At 46.3% G+C, this 18,850-nt stretch overlaps 1 protein-coding gene across 1 annotated transcript in view; it reads right to left on the reverse strand.

Moving 5' to 3' along the window:
* Positions 1-173: 173 nt before the first annotated feature.
* LOC109881160 (broad substrate specificity ATP-binding cassette transporter ABCG2) overlaps positions 174-18,850 on the reverse strand; it is a 35,837-nt gene continuing 17,160 nt past the window's right edge. The window contains exons 9-16 of the mRNA XM_031791626.1: positions 18,712-18,844; positions 12,452-12,569; positions 10,929-11,011; positions 8,623-8,712; positions 7,314-7,438; positions 2,303-2,457; positions 1,460-1,629; positions 174-1,370 (exon numbers count right to left, since the gene is read on the reverse strand). Coding sequence (XP_031647486.1) covers positions 1,223-1,370; positions 1,460-1,629; positions 2,303-2,457; positions 7,314-7,438; positions 8,623-8,712; positions 10,929-11,011; positions 12,452-12,569; positions 18,712-18,844 — 1,022 coding nt within the window. The 3' untranslated portion in view covers positions 174-1,222. The remainder of the gene's footprint in view (positions 1,371-1,459; positions 1,630-2,302; positions 2,458-7,313; positions 7,439-8,622; positions 8,713-10,928; positions 11,012-12,451; positions 12,570-18,711; positions 18,845-18,850) is intronic.

The following is an 18,850-nucleotide window of genomic DNA, read 5'->3' on the forward strand; positions in this document are numbered from 1 at the left end:
GGAACGTTGTGTGTGTGTGTGTGTGTGTGTGTGTGTGTGTGTGTCTGTGTGTGTGTGTGTCTGTGTGTCTGTGTGTGTGTGTGTGTGTGTGTGTGTTGATACTAAAATATACACAGGAGAGAAAATAGAACAAAGTACAAAGTTGATATTAAATTTTATTCTTCTTTTTTTTGTGCATAATTATCATTGTTATACTGTTCATCACAGGTGGCTGGTGGGGAGGATTGGCTCATAGTTATGGCAGGAACGGAATTAAGGGGTTGGTATCAAACACGTGGTTTCCATGTGGCTGATTCCATTCCAGCCATTATGATGCACCGTCCTCCCCCTCACCAGCCTCCTGTGCCGTCGATCATGTGTTAGTGTAGGAGTGTTTATAGAGTACAAAACGTTAATAGAAACATGTCTAGGACTGTGTCCAAAACGGCAACCTAGTCCCTTTTTAGTGAACTTCTTGTATCCAGAGTCCTAGTGGCCCTGTTCAACCGTAGGGAACTTCTTGTGTCCAGAGTCCTAGGGGCCCTGTTCAACCGTAGGGAACTTCTTGTGTCCAGAGTCCTAGTGGCCCTGTTCAACCGTAGAGAACTTCTTGTGTCCAGAGTCCTAGGGGCCCTGTTCAACCGTAGGGAACTTCTTGTGTCCAGAGTCCTAGGGGCCTTGTTCAACCGTAGGGAACTTCTTGTGTCCAGAGTCCTAGGGACTCTGTTCAACCGTAGGGAACTTCTTGTGTCCAGAGTCCTAGGGACCCTGTTCAACCGTAGGGAACTTCTTGTGTCCAGAGTCCTAGGGACCCTGTTCAACCGTAGGGAACTTCTTGTGTCCAGAGTCCTAGGGGCCCTGTTCAACAGTAGGCATCAATACACGTTGTGTTGCATCAATAAAACATTTAACAAATTGCACATCATAAAAACACGAATGGTTCAAAAATAAATCACATAGACACCTTGAGACATGATTTAAAACATCTGTAGATAAGACACATTGGTAGAGAAATCATTGCATTTATTGGTTTGGCACAATAGCTGTCGGATGATGATGATGATGATGGCGACGATGACCTCTAATGCCTAATTTCACCTTCCGCTTCGATCTAATTTTTGCTCCCTTAAAAAAAGTGTCCTGCGGACGCTGACATGTCAGTGGAAGTTGGATATTACAGCATTTCGTTTGAGAGGAGGACAAGGGAAGGAGTACAATAGGCTTAACCCGTGACCCCTGACCTCTATGTGAACTTCTTGATGAAGCGTAGTTTGAAGTACGCTATCAACAGGAAGATTACGGTCATGATCGCCAGGGCAACGTGATTCTGCCACAGCCCCCACGAGGTGTAGTCGATCCCCTGGTTCTTCAGAAAGTCTTCCCCCGTGCATCTGGACACAGGAGAGAAAGGTTCCTACCTCAAACAAAACACCTTAATTATGGATAATTTAAATAGGCATAGTGAGATATTATCACTTACGTCATACCAGGGGGCAAGGTGCCGTTGAGGGGAATGTCTCCACAGAACTGGAGACCTACAAACTCATTAATTTGGAGAGCTGTTAGTCCATACCGAGGGATGCTGAGGTACTGGAACCAGGCTAGCCACTCAACAATACTGGGCAGGTTCACCAACAGGCCTGAGAAGATCTGATAAGGGAGGGGAGGGAAAGAGGAGGCGAGGGGAGAGGGGAGGGGAGAGAAGAGGAGGGGTGGGAGGAGAGGAGGGAAGGGAGCGAAGAGGAGATTTTAGGAGAGGAGGGAAGGGAGTGAAGAGGAGATTTTTAGGAGAGGAGGGAAGGGAGCGAAGAGGAGATTTTAGGAGGGGAGTGGTGAGGAGAGGAGGGAGGAGGGGAAGGGAGCAAAGAGGAGATTTTAGGAGAGGAGGGAAGGGAGTGAAGAGGAGATTTTTAGGAGAGGAGGGAAGGGAGCGAATAGGAGATTTTAGGAGGGGAGTGGTGAGGAGAGGAGGGAGGAGGGGAAGGGAGCAAAGAGGAGATTTAGGAGGGGAGGGGAAGAGGGGTGAGGAGAGGAGTGAGGGGATGGGAAGATGAGGGGTAAGGAGAGGAGGGGGAGAAAGGGAAGAGGGGAAGGGGAGAGAAAGGGAGAGGAAGAGGGGAAGGGGAGAGGGAGGAGAAAGGTGATGAGGGGAGAGGAGGAGGAAGAGGAGAGCAACATAATTTTTCATGTTTATAATCATCTTATATTAGTGTGTGTGTGTGTCTCAATTCAAAGGGGCTTCATTGTCATTGGAAAAACATGCTAACATTGCCAAAACAAACCATCACAAATTATTTAGTCTCTCTCTCTCTGTCGCTCTCACCATCATGAAGACGAAGGCTATGGTCATGAAGATGTTGGCGATTGCCACAACACTCTGGTCAGCTGAAATAGCCATGGTCATAGCAGTAGCTGTATAGGCTACCAGAGCTACGGTCAACATGAACAGGAAGAAGGCCTCCACTGTAGCTTTATACCCTGGAGAATATAGAAATGTCATACTAGATCAGAACAGAAATATACTAGATCAGACCATATAAATATTATGCTAGATCAGAACAGAGTAATATAATACCAGATCAGATCAGAAATATACTAAATCAGTACAGAGTAATAGAATACCGGATCAGAACAGAAATATACTAGATCAGAACAGAAACATACCAGATCAGAACAGAGTGATATCAGACCATATAACTTGGCTCATTCATCCCCCCTCCTCTCCCCTGTAACTATCCCCCAGGTAGTTCTGTAAAATCAACTGTCGTGGCCAAAAGTTTTGAGAATGACACAAATATTAATTTTCAAAGTCTGTTGTCTCAGTGTCTTTAGATATTTTTGTCAGATGTTACTATGGAATACTGAAGTATAATTACAAGCATTTCATAAGTGTCAATGGCTTTTATTGACAATTACATGAAGTTGATGCGAAGAGTCAATATAATATAGCAGTGTTGACCTTTTGAAGCTTCCAGTCTGTTATTCAAACTTGTCCTCGTCAACATTGACCTACGATTACGATTTATCCTATATGAACTGTAATATCTTATTGTTAATATAGAGGGATTTTCAATACAGGATTAAGATTGAATCCTACTACACCGGCTCTGACGCTCGTCTGATGTAGCTTAAAAACTATTACGGACTACAAAGGGAAACCCAGACGCGAGCTGCCCAGTGACGGGAGCCTACCAGATGAGCTACATGCCTTTTATGCTCGCTTCGAAGCAAGCAACACTGAAGCATGCATGAGAGCACCAGCTGTTCTGGATGACTGTGTGATAACGCTCTCGGTAGCCGATGTGAGCAAGACCTTTAAACAGGTCAACATTCACAAAGCCGTGGGGTCAGACAGATTACCAGGACGTGTACTCAAAAGCATGCGCTGACCAACTGGCAAGTGTGTTCACTGACATTTTCAATACCTACATGTTTCAAGCAGACCACCATAGTCCATGTGCCCAGGAAAGCGAAGGTAACCTGCCTAAATGATTAACGCCCCGTAGCACTCACTTTGGTAGCCATGAAGTGCTTTGAAAGGCTGATCATGACTCACATCAACACCATCCTCACAGATAAGCTAGAGCCACTCCAATTCGCATACTGTCCCAATAGATCCACAGATGACGCAATCTCAAATCGTTCACCTACGACTGTGTGGCCAAACACGACTCCAACACCATCACTAAGTTTGCTGATGACACAAGACTGGTAGGCCTGATCATCGACAATGATAAGACAGCCTATAGGGAGGAGGTCAGAGAACTGGCAGTGTGGTGCCAGGAAAACAACATCTCCCTTAATGTGAGCAAGACAAAGGAGCCGATTGTGGACTACAGGAAAAGGCGGGCCGAACAGGCCCCCATTACCATCGACAGGGCTGTAGTGGAGCGTGTCGAGAGTTTCAAATTCCTTGGTGTCCACATCACCAACGATCTATCATGGTCCAAACACACCAAGACAGTCGTGAAGAGGGCACGACAAATTACATTGACCCTCCCCCCATTTGTTTTGTACACTGCTGCTACTTGCTGTTTTATCTATGCGTAGTCCCTTCACCCCTACCTACATGTACAAATTACCTCAACTAACCGGTACCCCCTGTGTATAAGAGAAGGTGGAGAGTTTCAAGTTCCTTGGCGTACACATCACTGACGATCTGAAATGGTCCACCCACACAGACGGCGCAACAGCACCTCTGGAGGATAAAGAAATTTGGCTTAACACCTAAAACCCTCAAACTTTTACACAATTGAAAAGCATCCTGTATCACCACGGCAACTGCACCACCCACAACCGCAAAGCTCTCTCTCAAGGCCATCAGACTGCTGAACAGCTATAACGAGCGCTTCAGAGGCGGCTGCCTATAGACATAGATTAGGAATCACTGGTCACTTTAAGGAAATGAAACACTAGCCACTTTAATAATGTCTCTGTATCCAGCATTACTCATCTCATGTGTAAAATGTACTCTATACTATTCCACGATATCTTAGTCACTTTAATTGTGTGTAAATATTGCATCACCCATCTCATATGTATATATGCCGTATTGTAGTCCAATGCCACTCTGACATATATATATATATATATATATATATATATATATATATATATATTCTTAATCCATTCCTTACTTAGATTTACGTGTATTTTGGGTATATGTTGTGAAACTGTTAGATATTACTGCACTGTCGGGAGCTAAAAGCACAAGCATTACGCTACACCCACAATAACATCTAATAAACATGTGTATGTGACCAATAACATTTTATTTTATTTGATGTGAATAAATGAGAATGTGTTCTCAGTCAACTTCCCTGGTAAAATAAGGGTTAAAAAAATATACACTGCTCAAAAAAAATAAAGGGAACACTAAAATAACACATCCTAGATCTGAATGAAAGAAATATTCTTATTAAATACTTGTTTCTTTACATAGTTGAATGTGCTGACAACAAAATCACAAAAAATATCAATGGAAATCAAATGTATCAACCCATGGAGGTCTGGATTTGGAGACAGCCACACTACAGGCTGATCCAACTTTGATGTAATGTCCTCAAAAACAAGTCAAAATGAGGCTCAGTAGTGTGTGTGGCCTGGGCATGCTCCTGATGAGGTGGCGGATGGTCTCCTGAGGGATCTCCTCCATGACCTGGACTAAAGCATCCGCCAACTCCTGGACAGTCTGTGGTGCAACGTGGCGTTGGTGGATGGAGCGAGACATGATGTCCCAGATGTGCTCAATTGGATTCAGGTCTGGGGAACGGGCGGGCCAGTCCATAGCATCAATGCCTTCCTCTTGCAGGAACTGCTGAGACACTCCAGCCACATGAGGTCTAGCATTGTCTTGCATTAGGAGGAAGCCAGGGCCAACCACACCAGCATATGGTCTCACAAGGGGTCTGAGGATCTCATATCGGTACCTAATGGCAGTCAGGCTACCTCTGGCGAGCACATGGAGGGCTGTGCGGCCCCCCCAAAGAAAGAAATGCCACCCCACACTATGACTGACCCACCGCCAAACCGGTCATGCTGGAGGATGTTGCAGGCAGCAGAACGTTCTCCACGGCGTCTCCAGACTGTCACATGTGCTCAGTGTGAACCTGCTTTTATCTGTGAAGAGCACAGGGCGCCAGTGGCGAATTTGCCAATCTTGGTGTTCTCTGGCAAATGCCAAACGTCCTGCACGGTGTTTGGCTGTAAGCACAACCCCCACCTGTGGACGTCGGGCCCTCATACCACCCTCATGGAGTCTGTTTCTGACCGTTTGAGCAGACACATGCACATTTGTGGGCTGCTGGAGGTCATTTTGCTGGGCTCTGGCAGTGCTCCTCCTGCTCCTCCTTGCACAAAGGCGGAGGTAGCGGTCCTGCTGCTGGGTTGTTGCCGTCCTACGGCCTCCTCCACGTCTCCTGATGTACTGGCCTGTCTCCTGGTAACGCCTCCATGCTCTGGACACTACGCTGACAGACACAGCAAACCTTCTTGCCACAGCTCACATTGATGTGCCATCCTGGATGAGCTGCACTACCTGAGCCACTTGTGTGGGTTGTAGACTCCGTCTCATGCTACCACTAGAGTGAAAGCACCGCCAGCATTCAAAAGTGACCAAAACATCAGCCAGGAAGCATAGGAACTGAGAAGTGGTCTGTGGTCACCACCTGCAGAACCACTCCTTTATTGGGGGTGTCTTGCTAATTGCCTATAATTTCCACCTGTTGTCTATTCCATTTGCACAACAGCATGTGAAATTTATTGTCAATAATACTAGACCTGAACATAGTCACACAGACTAGTATTATATGTCTGTGAAGGGTCTACCCAGCGATCATGGGTTAGTGTTCATTGTGTCTACGAGGGTGGAGGGTCTACCCAGCGATCATGGGTTAGTGTTCATTGTGTCTACGAGGGTGGAGGGTCTACCCAGCGATCATGGGTTAGTGTTCATTGTGTCTACGAGGGTGGAGGGTCTACCCAGCGATCATGGGTTAGTGTTCATTGTGTCTACGAGGGTGGAGGGTCTACCCAGCGATCATGGGTTAGTGTTCATTGTGTCTACGAGGGTGGAGGGTCTACCCAGCGATCATGGGTTAGTGTTCATTGTGTCTACGAGGGTGGAGGGTCTACCCAGCGATCATGGGTTAGTGTTCATTGTGTCTACGAGGGTGGAGGGTCTACCCAGCGATCATGGGTTAGTGTTCATTGTGTCTACGAGGGTGGAGGGTCTACCCAGCGATCATGGGTTAGTGTTCATTGTGTCTACGAGGGTGGAGGGTCTACCCAGCGATCATGGGTTAGTGTTCATTGTGTCTACGAGGGTGGAGGGTCTACCCAGCGATCATGGGTTAGTGTTCATTGTGTCTACGAGGGTGGAGGGTCTACCCAGCGATCATGGGTTAGTGTTCATTGTGTCTACGAGGGTGGAGGGTCTACCCAGCGATCATGGGTTAGTGTTCATTGTGTCTACGAGGGTGGAGGGTCTACCCAGCGATCATGGGTTAGTGTTCATTGTGTCTACGAGGGTGGAGGGTCTACCCAGCGATCATGGGTTAGTGTTCATTGTGTCTACGAGGGTGGAGGGTCTACCCAGCGATCATGGGTTAGTGTTCATTGTGTCTACGAGGGTGGAGGGTCTACCCAGCGATCATGGGTTAGTGTTCATTGTGTCTACGAGGGTGGAGGGTCTACCCAGCGATCATGGGTTAGTGTTCATTGTGTCTACGAGGGTGGAGGGTCTACCCAGCGATCATGGGTTAGTGTTCATTGTGTCTACGAGGGTGGAGGGTCTACCCAGCGATCATGGGTTAGTGTTCATTGTGTCTACCCACCAATCATGAAGTAAGCCACACAGCTGAAGACGATGGCAGGGAGCGTCCTTAAGGTGATGATGTCACTGAGTATCTTACACAGGAAGTAGACTGATACTCTGTAGTAACCACTGATGTACTCATGACTAGGGAGAGAGAGAGAGAGAGACAGAGAGAGAGAGAGAGAGAGGAGAGCGGTTAGACTGATACTCTGTAGTAACCACTAATGTATTCATGACTAGGGAGAGAGAGAGAGAGAGACAGAGAGAGAGGAGAGAGGTTAGACTGATACTCTGTAGTAACCACTAATGTACTCATGACTAGGGAGAGAGAGAAAGAGAGAGAGAGGGTGTGTGCGCATGTGTGCATGTCTGTATGTGTGTCCAGTATGTGTGTACATAGTGTGTGTGTAGTATATGTGTATAATGTGTATAGTGTGTGTACAGTATGTGTGTGCACACTACCATTCAAAAGTTTGGTGTCACTTATACATGTCCTTGAAAGAAAAGCACACTTCTTTGTCCCCCAGTGGAAACCTGTTTAAAGGTAACAGATCTCAGTGTTCTCCTAGTGGAAACCTGTTTAAAGGTAACAGATCTCAGTGTTCCCCAGTGGGAACCTGTTTAAAGGTAACAGATCTCAGTGTTCCCCCAGTGGAAACCTGTTTAAAGGTAACAGATCTCAGTGTTCCCCCAGTGGAAACCTGTTTAAAGGTAACAGATCTCAGTGTTCCCCAGTGGAAACCTGTTTAAAGGTAACAGATCTCAGTGTTCCCCAGTGGAAACCTGTATAAAGGTAACAGATCTCAGTGTTCCCCCAGTGGAAACCTGTTTAAAGGTAACAGATCTCAGTGTTCCCCAGTGGAAACCTGTTTAAAGGTAACAGATCTCAGTGTTCCCCTAGTGGAAACCTGTTTAAAGGTAACAGATCTCAGTGTTCCCCAGTGGAAACCTGTTTAAAGGTAACAGATCTCAGTGTTCCCCTAGTGGAAACCTGTTTAAAGGTAACAGATCTCAGTGTTCCCCTAGTGGAAACCTGTTTAATGGTAACAGATCTCAGTGTTCCCCTAGTGGAAACCTGTTTAAAGGTAACAGATCTCAGTGTTCTCCTAGTGGAAACCTGTTTAAAGGTAACAGATCTCAGTGTTCCCCTAGTGTCTGGTTACCACGTCATCTCAGACATGGATGGATGTCAAATACTGACTTGTATCATGGGTGACCTGGCTGTGTGTGTGTGTGTGTGTGTGTGTGTGTGTGTGTGTGTGTGTGTGTGTGTGTGTGTGTGTGTGTGTGTGTGTGTGTGTGTGTGTGTGTGTGTGTGTGAGACTCACATGAACAGTTTTCTCTCGGTGATGAAGAGCTCAGCAGAAGACAGGGAACTGAAACACTGATTGGTGGTGATGAAGAATAGAGCACCCATCCTGGTAGAGACAACACACACGTTCAACACACACACACGTTCAACACACACACACTTTAAAACACACGCATTAAACACACACATCGTGGAACACATACAACTTAATTAATTTCCTGTATAGGGCTGTTGTGGTGACGTTATTACCGTCTCACTGGCAGTCATGACTCATGACCGTTGTCAAATTCTACATGACTTGACTCACAGTAATCTCCTCTTATGTCCAACTCATTAACGATCATCAGGTCCTTATGGCCTGGTACTCAGGGCTCTATTGTCCTTCAAAAAATATTAATATATTTAAAATAAAATAATGATTGTACTGTTATACAATACATAGCCTACCGAATTTGTATTTGATTTCGAATAGCTCAATTATAGTGAATTTATCCTAATGAATAAGTTGACATATTACCTTTTGCTACTGTGAATATCCATCCCCTCCCCTCTCTCCTTTATTCCTTTCTCCAGCGCGCAGATTTAGGGGCTTGTAAACACTTGAATTAAATAAGGTTTCGTTTTGAAAATATGTTTACTATCGATGTTCCCAAACCGATTACGCAAATGAGGCTCTGGGTAGCTGCAGAAACAGGGGTTGGAGAGCCCATGGCATACAGAATATCACTTGTTGCGCAGCGAAATGACCGGAGTAGCCTACCTGACATCAGTGGGGGAAAAAATAATGTGGCCTCCATTCCTGTTCATACTGATGACGGGTCTTTGTCTTGCCTCTCTGTTCCTGCCCATGTGATAAAGGGACATTCTAAATCTAAAACTAATTTGACATATTAGTAAATACAATATTAAAATTGAGAATAGTTTTGATGGGTGAAAATATGATCACTTGATGAGAGAATAGCGTGTGCAGCCTGAGAACATGTAACGGAGGGAGAGCAAGCTTAGTTTTTGCGACACTCGGATCATCAATATCCTAAAGTCACATCATGCGTTTTGATTTCTAAGGCATTCTAAGGTTTGTGTCCTTCACAAAATAAAGTTGACAAATAACTCTAAATCTAGCATACACGATCTGTTTCAAATCATCACTTTTACGCTCAACGTAGTCACTTCATATGCGCTCCGGTATGGGAAAAATATCCTTTCAAATTGTATTCTTCATACTATAAAATCCTATAATATAAAATAATGACATGGGACTTAAGCATATCTTGTCTGCTACGTGAACCTAGAGCATAGCCAGATAACACAAGGTATCTAGTCTCATAAATGAACAAGCCTACTGTCTATAGTATAGCTAGATAACATACAGTATCTAGTCTGCTAAATGAACAAGCCTACAGTCTATAGCATAGCCAGATAACATACAGTATCTAGTCTGATAAATGAACAAGCCTACAGTCTATAGCATAGAGCATAGAGCATAGAGCATAGCCAGATACCATACAGTATCTAGTCTGATAAATGAACAAGCCTACAGTCTATAGCATAGAGCATAGAGCATAGAGCATAGCCAGATAACATACAGTATCTAGTCTGATAAAGGAACAAGCCTACAGTCTATAGCATAGAGCATAGAGCATAGAGCATAGAGCATAGAGCATATCCAGATAACATACAGTATCTAGTCTGATAAATGAACAAGCCTACAGTCTACAGTCTACAGTCTATAGCATAGAGCATAGAGCATAGAGCATATCCAGATAACATACAGTATCTAGTCTGATAAATGAACAAGCCTACAGTCTACAGTCTATAGCATAGAGCATAGAGCATAGAGCATAGAGCATATCCAGATAACATACAGTATCTAGTCTGATAAATGAACAAGCCTACAGTCTATATCATAGCCAGATAACATACAGTATCTAGTCTGATAAAGGAACAAGCCTACAGTCTATAGGCTATATAGTCTATGCTATAGTATAGAAGCAAACTCATATTCTGTTCTTCTGAAATACATGTTCTTCCTATCATAATGTTTGTTTCTTTAGACCTAAAATAAATAATGGATTTAAAATGTAGCTTGTACGCTTGGAGGCCTGGAGATTCTACACGTGTTTATGTTAATTAACGGTCAATTAACCATGAGACAGGCAGACTTTTGCAAGACAATAACCAGCTGACCGCCACTTCCTGCTGGGGCCACGTATAAGAAAAAGGTTGCTATGGAAGAAAGAGTCTGCTAAATGGCATATATTACTATATTAAACACACACACACACACACACACACACACTAAACGAATACGAACACACAGACCTGTTCTGTAAGCCACTCTGGTCATTCTTCACTCCAAAGAATATGGCCCCAACGATGAGGGCCAGGAACACAGTCACTCCGATCTGGATTAGAGAGAGAGAGATGGGTAGGTAGGTGGGTAGGTAGGTAATATGGCCCCAACGATGAGGGCCAGGAAAACAGTCACTCCAATCTGGATGAGAGAGAGAGATAGGTAGGTGGGTAGGTAGGTAATATGGCCCCAACGATGAGGGCCAGGAACACAGTCACTCCAATCTGGATGAGAGAGATAGTTAGGTAGGTGGGTAGGTAGGTAATATGGCCCCAACGATGAGGGCCAGGAACACAGTCACTCCAATCTGGATGAGAGAGATAGTTAGGTAGGTGGGTAGGTAGGTGGGTAGGTAGGTAGGTAATATGGCCCCAACGATGAGGGCCAGGAACACAGTCACTCCAATCTGGATGAGAGAGAGAGATAGGTAGGTGGGTAGGTAGGTAATATGGCCCCAACGATGAGGGCCAGGAACACAGTCACTCCAATCTGGATGAGAGAGATAGTTAGGTAGGTGGGTAGGTAGGTAATATGGCCCCAACGATGAGGGCCAGGAACACAGTCACTCCAATCTGGATGAGAGAGATAGTTAGGTAGGTGGGTAGGTAGGTGGGTGGGTAGGTAGGTAGGTAGGTAGGTGGGTAGGCAAGTAAGTGGGTAGGTAGGTAAGTGGGTAGGTAGATAAGTGGGTAGGTGGGTGGGTAGGTAAGTGGGTAGGTAGATAAGTGGGTAGGTGGGTGGGTAGGTCGGTAGGTAAGTGGGTAGGTGGGTCAGTAGGTAAGTGGGTAGGTAGGTGGGTAAGTGGGTAGGTGGGTCGGTAGGTGGGTAGGTAAGTGGGTAGGTGGGTAAGTGGGTAGGTAAGTGGGCAGTTGGGTGGGTAGGTAGGTAAGTAAGTGGGTAGGCAAGTAAGTGGGTAGGTAAGTGGGTAGGTAGGTAAGTGGGTAGGTGGGTAGGTAAGTGGGTAGGTGGGTAGGTAAGTGGGTAGGTAGGTAGGTGAGTGGGTAGGTTGGTAAGTGGGTAGGTTGGTAAGTGGGTAGGTTGGTAAGTGGGTAGGATGGTAAGTGGGTAGGTTGGTAAGTGGGTAGGTTGGTAAGTGGGTAGGTTGGTAAGTGGGTAGGTTGGTAGGTAGGTAAGTGGGTAGATAAGTGGGTAGGTGGGTGGGTAGGTGGGTCGGTAGGTAAGTGGGTCGGTAGGTGGGTAGGTAAGTGGGTAGGTAAGTGGGTAGGTAAGTGGGTAGGTGGGTAGGTAAGTAAGTGGGCAGGTGGGTGGGTAGGTAGGTAAGTGGGCAGGTGGGTGGGTAGGTAGGTGGGCAGGTGGGTGGGTAGGTAGGTAGGTAGGTAGGTAAGTGGGTAGGTGGGTGGGTAAGTAGGTAGGTAAGTGGGTAGGTGGGTGGGTAAGTAGGTAAGTCCCAACCATGAAAAACAGCCCAAGACCATTATTCCTCCTCCACCAAACTTTACAGTTGACACTATCGCCCCTCCCCCCCACACACCTGAGCGAAGGATGTCTGAGGGTTGAGGATGAGGTTAGTGAAGGTTCTCTTCAGGACCCATCTGAACTGAGTAGAGAAGGAGGTGTTGTACGTGATGGTCCGAGAGGGAGTCTTCACACTGGAGAACAAGAAGAAGATGGTCCATTAACTTGCAGAGGACAGACAGACAATAGAGAGAGAGACCGTAGAGAGACTCCAAAAAACTCCACAAAAAAAATACGTGCAGCATTAAAATTGGCAAGAAAATAACAGAATTCTTTAACCAGGGGCGGGGCCTTTGCCAGGGTTGCGATCTGAGCCCTGTACTCTTCAATATTTACATAGACAAATTGGCCACTATTCAGAGGTTAAATGCCTACTCTTCACAGATGACCTATGCCTGCTGTCACCCACAGCACCTGGCCTACAGCAGAGCCTGGACCTGCTAGAGCAGTACTACCAGACCTGGGCCCTGGCAGTAAACCCCAAAAAGACTAAAATAATGCTTTTCCAGAGAAGATCCAGATCTCAGGGAATTAGACCAAAGTTCTCAATTGGTATAAAATATATAGAGTACTGTACACACTACAATTACTTAGGTTTAAATATACTGCTCAAAAAAATAAAGGGAACACTAAAATAACACATCCTAGATCTGAATGAATGAAATATTCTTATTAAATACTTTTTTCTTTACATAGTTGAATGTGCTGACAACAAAATCACACAAAAATGATCAATGGAAATCAAATTTATCAACCCATGGAGGTCTGGATTTGGAGTCACACTCAAAATTAAAGTGGAAAACCACACTACAGGCTGATCCAACATTGATGTAATGTCCTTAAATCAAGTCAAAATGAGGCTCAGTAGTGTGTGGCCTCCACGTGCCTGTATGACCTCCCTACAACGCCTGGGCATGCTCCTGATGAGGTGGCGGATGGTCTCCTGAGGGATCTCCCCCCAGACCTGGACTAAAGCATCCGCTAACTCCTGGACAGTCTGTGGTGCAACGTGGCGTTGGTGGATGGAGCGAGACATGATGTCCCAGATGTGCTCAATTGGATTCAGGTCTGGGGAACGGGCGGGCCAGTCCATAGCATCAATGCCTTCCTCTTGCAGGAACTGCTGACACACTCCAGCCACATGAGGTCTAGCATTGTCTTGCATTAGGAGGAACCCAGGGCCAACCGCACCAGCATATGGTCTCACAAGGGGTCTGAGGATCTCATATCGGTACCTAATGGCAGTCAGGCTACCTCTGGCGAGCACACGGAGGGCTGTCCGGCCCCCCAAAGAAATGCCACCCCACACCATGACTGACCCACCGCCAAACCGGTCATGCTGGAGGATGTTGCAGGCAGCAGAACAAACCTCCACGGTGTCTCCAGACTCTGTCACGTCTGTCACGTGCTCAGTGTGAACCTGCTTTCATCTGTGAAGAGCAAAGGGCGCCAGAGGCAAATTTGCCAATCTTGGTGTTCTCTGGCAAATGCCAAACGTCCTGCACGGTGTTGGGCTGTAAGCACAACCCCCACCTGTGGACTTCGGGCCCTCATACCACCCTCATGGAGTCTGTTTCTCACCGTTTGAGCAGATACATGCACATTTGTGGCCTGCTGGAGGTCATTTTGCAGGGCTCTGACAGTGCTCCTCCTGCCCCTCCTTGCACAAAGGCGGAGGTAGCGGTCCTGCTGCTGGGTTGTTGCCCTCCTACGGCCTCCTCCATGTCTCCTGATGTACTGGCCTGTCTCCTGGTAGCGCCTCCATGCTCTGGACAATACGCTGAAAGGCACAGCAAACCTTCTTGCCACAGCTCACATTGATGTGCCATCCTGGATGAGCTGCACTACCTGAACCACTTGTGTGGGTTGTAGACTCCGTCTCATGCTACCACTAGAATGAAAGCACCGCCAGCATTCAAAAGTGACCAAAACATCAGCCAGGAAGCACAGGAACTGAGAAGTGGTCTGTGGTCCCCACCTGCAGAACCACTCCTTTATTGGGGGGGGGGGGGGGGGGGGGTCTTGCTAAATGCCTATAATTTCCATCTGTTGTCTATTCCATTTGCACAACAGCATGTGAAATGTATTGTCAATCAGTGTTGCTTCCTAAGTGGACAGTTTGATTTCACAGAAGTGTGATTGACTTGGAGTTACATTGTGTTGTTTAAGTGTTTTTTTGAGCAGTGTATATAGAGTACTGTACACACTACAATTACTGAGGTTTAAATATATAGAGTACTGTACACACTACAATTACTGAGGTTTAAATATATAGAGAACTGCACACACTACAATTACTGAGGTTTAAATATATAGAGTACTGTACACACTACAATTACTGAGGTTTAAATATATAGAGAACTGCACACACTACAATTACTGAGGTTTAAATATATAGAGTACTGTACACACTACAATTACTGAGGTTTAAAAATAAGCTCAACTGGACACCTTAATGAGGCAGTGAATGAACTGAGAGAGAAAGTAAACAGGGCATTCTACACCATTAAAAAACAAATTCAAATTTAAATACCTGCTAAAACTAATTGAATGTGTCATTGAACCAATTGCACTTTATGGCAGCGAGGTGTGGGGTCCATTTGAAAAACAAGATTTCACCCAATGGGACAAACACCCCATTGAAAACCTGTATGCAGAGTTCTGTAAGATTCTCCTACATGTTCAGAGGAAAACTACAAACAATGCATGCAGGGCAGAATTAGGCCAATATCCACTAATAATAAAAACTCAAAAAAGAGCAATTAAGTTTTGGAAACATCTCAAATACAGTGACCCCCTCTCATATCATTACCAAGCCCTGCAATGCCAAGAGCTGAGCAAAGAAAAGAGTCCCCACATCCAGCTGGTCCTGGGGCTGAGTTCACAAACCTGTTCTACTAACACACTGAAGCCTCAGTCCCCTCATCCAGCTGGTCCTGAGTTCACTAACCTGTTCTACTAACACACTGAAGCCTCAGTCCCCTCATCCAGCTGGTCCTGAGTTCACTAACCTGTTCTACTACCACACTGAAGCCTCAGTCCCCTCATCCAGCTGGTCCTGAGTTCACTAACCTGTTCTACTAACACACTGAAGCCTCAGTCCCCTCATCCAGCTGGTCCTGAGTTCACTAACCTGTTCTACTAACACACTGAAGCCTCAGTCCCCTCATCCAGCTGGTCCTGAGTTCACTAACCTGTTCTACTAACACACTGAAGCCTCAGTCCCCTCATCCAGCTGGTCCTGAGTTCACTAACCTGTTCTACTAACACACTGAAGCCTCAGTCCCCTCATCCAGCTGGTCCTGAGTTCACTAACCTGTTCTACTAACACACTGAAGCCTCAGTCCCCTCATCCAGCTGGTCCTGAGTTCACTAACCTGTTCTACTACCACACTGAAGCCTCAGTCCCCTCATCCAGCTGGTCCTGAGTTCACTAACCTGTTCTACTAACACACTGAAGCCTCAGTCCCCTCATCCAGCTGGTCCTGAGTTCACTAACCTGTTCTACTAACACACTGAAGCCTCAGTCCCCTCATCCAGCTGGTCCTGAGTTCACTAACCTGTTCTACTAACACACTGAAGCCTCAGTCCCCTCATCCAGCTGGTCCTGAGTTCACTAACCTGTTCTACTAACACACTGAAGCCTCAGTCCCCTCATCCAGCTGGTCCTGTAGCTGAGTTCACTAACCTGTTCTACTAACACACTGAAACCTCAGTCCCCTCATCCAGCTGGTCCTGAGTTCACAAACCTGTTCTACTAACACACTGAAGCCTCAGTCCCCTCATCCAGCTGGTCCTGAGTTCACTAACCTGTTCTACTAACACACTGAAGCCTCAGTCCCCTCATCCAGCTGGTCCTGAGTTCACTAACCTGTTCTACTAACACACTGAAGCCTCAGTCCCCTCATCCAGCTGGTCCTGAGTTCACTAACCTGTTCTACTAACACACTGAAGCCTCAGTCCCCTCATCCAGCTGGTCCTGAGTTCACTAACCTGTTCTACTAACACACTGAAGCCTCAGTCCCCTCATCCAGCTGGTCCTGAGTTCACTAACCTGTTCTACTAACACACTGAAGCCTCAGTCCCCTCATCCAGCTGGTCCTGAGTTCACTAACCTGTTCTACTAACACACTGAAGCCTCAGTCCCCTCATCCAGCTGGTCCTGAGTTCACTAACCTGTTCTACTAACACACTGAAGCCTCAGTCCCCTCATCCAGCTGGTCCTGAGTTCACTAACCTGTTCTACTAACACACTGAAGCCTCAGTCCCCTCATCCAGCTGGTCCTGAGTTCACTAACCTGTTCTACTAACACACTGAAGCCTCAGTCCCCTCATCCAGCTGGTCCTGTAGCTGAGTTCACTAACCTGTTCTACTAACACACTGAAACCTCAGTCCCCTCATCCAGCTGGTCCTGAGTTCACAAACCTGTTCTACTAACACACTGAAGCCTCAGTCCCCTCATCCAGCTGGTCCTGAGTTCACTAACCTGTTCTACTAACACACTGAAGCCTCAGTCCCCTCATCCAGCTGGTCCTGAGTTCACTAACCTGTTCTACTAACACACTGAAGCCTCAGTCCCCTCATCCAGCTGGTCCTGTAGCTGAGTTCACTAACCTGTTCTACTAACACACTGAAACCTCAGTCCCCTCATCCAGCTGGTCCTGAGTTCACAAACCTGTTCTACTAACACACTGAAGCCTCAGTCCCCTCATCCAGCTGGTCCTGAGTTCACTAACCTGTTCTACTAACACACTGAAGCCTCAGTCCCCTCATCCAGCTGGTCCTGAGTTCACTAACCTGTTCTACTAACACACTGAAGCCTCAGTCCCCTCATCCAGCTGGTCCTGAGTTCACTAACCTGTTCTACTAACACACTGAAGCCTCAGTCCCCTCATCCAGCTGGTCCTGAGTTCACTAACCTGTTCTACTAACACACTGAAGCCTCAGTCCCCTCATCCAGCTGGTCCTGAGTTCACTAACCTGTTCTACTAACACACTGAAGCCTCAGTCCCCTCATCCAGCTGGTCCTGAGTTCACTAACCTGTTCTACTAACACACTGAAGCCTCAGTCCCCTCATCCAGCTGGTCCTGAGTTCACTAACCTGTTCTACTAACACACTGAAGCCTCAGGACCAGAACATCCAATCAATCAGAATAAAACAACACAGTCAAAACAAAACTACATTGCTTATTGGGAAACACAAACACAAAGCACTGCTATCTGGCCCTAAATCGATAGCACACCGTGGCTAACTATTTGACCATGGTTACTGATCAACATCAAAACCTTGATAAAGTACAGGCTCAGTGAGCACAGCCTTGCCATTGAGAAGGGTAGACACATGAAAACCTGTCTCCCTGTAGAGGAAAGGCTGTGCAACCACTGCACAACAGCAGAACCTGTCTCCCTGTAGAGGAAAGGCTGTGCAACCACTGCACCACAGCAGAACCTGGCTCCCTGTAGAGGAAAGGCTGTGCAACCACTGCACAACAACAGAACCTGGCTCCCTGTAGAGGAAAGGCTGTGCAACCACTGCACCACAGCAGAACCCGAGACGGAGCTGCATTTCCTGATAAAATGTCAAAAATATAAAACAATTAGAGAGTGTCATTTCCCCAAATTTGAAACCCTTAAAGGTTTCAAAGACCTCTCTGATGAGGACAGGCTACCCGTCCTGTTGGGGGGAGGAGGCATAGAGCTGTTGGTTGGCAGCGCACTACATTGCTGCCTGCCATAAGTTGAGGGACAGTGTCTGACAGACCAACCAACCTGCACATGTCCTCTACTGTATGCTTATTGTTGAATGTATGGTTATTTTGACACTTGGTTACTGTTGTTACTGTTGTTATTGTTGTTACTGTTGTTACGGTTGTTACTGTTGTTACGGTTGTTACTGTTGTTACTGTGGTTATTGTTGTTACTGTTGTCCCGGTGACCATTTTGATTCTTATTATTATCATATTGTAAATATCCGAAATAAGCTTTGGCAATATGTACATTGTTATGTCATGCCAACAAAGCAAATTGAATTGAAAATTGAGAGTGAGAGAGAGAAAGAGCGAGAGCGAGAGCGAGAGCGAGAGACAGAGAGACAGAGAGACAGAGAGACAGACAGAGAGACAGAGAGACAGAGAGAGAGACAGAGAGACAGACAGAGAGACAGACAGAGAGACAGACAGAGAGACAGACAGAGAGACAGACAGAGAGACAGACAGAGAGACAGACAGAGAGACAGACAGAGAGACAGACAGAGAGAGAGAGTGTGTGTTGGTACCTGTACTCTCTGTTCATGGTGATGCGTTCTAACTGGGCCTTGGTCTCTCCATAGTACTGACTGCCCCGGTACTCCTGGACCAGATGGTCCTCGATGTTCTGCCTGGAAGTGGTTACCCTGTCTGGGTCAGAGTCTGGGG

This window comes from Oncorhynchus kisutch, linkage group LG16 (assembly GCF_002021735.2).
Source record: "Oncorhynchus kisutch isolate 150728-3 linkage group LG16, Okis_V2, whole genome shotgun sequence".
Lineage (NCBI taxonomy): Eukaryota > Metazoa > Chordata > Actinopteri > Salmoniformes > Salmonidae > Oncorhynchus > Oncorhynchus kisutch.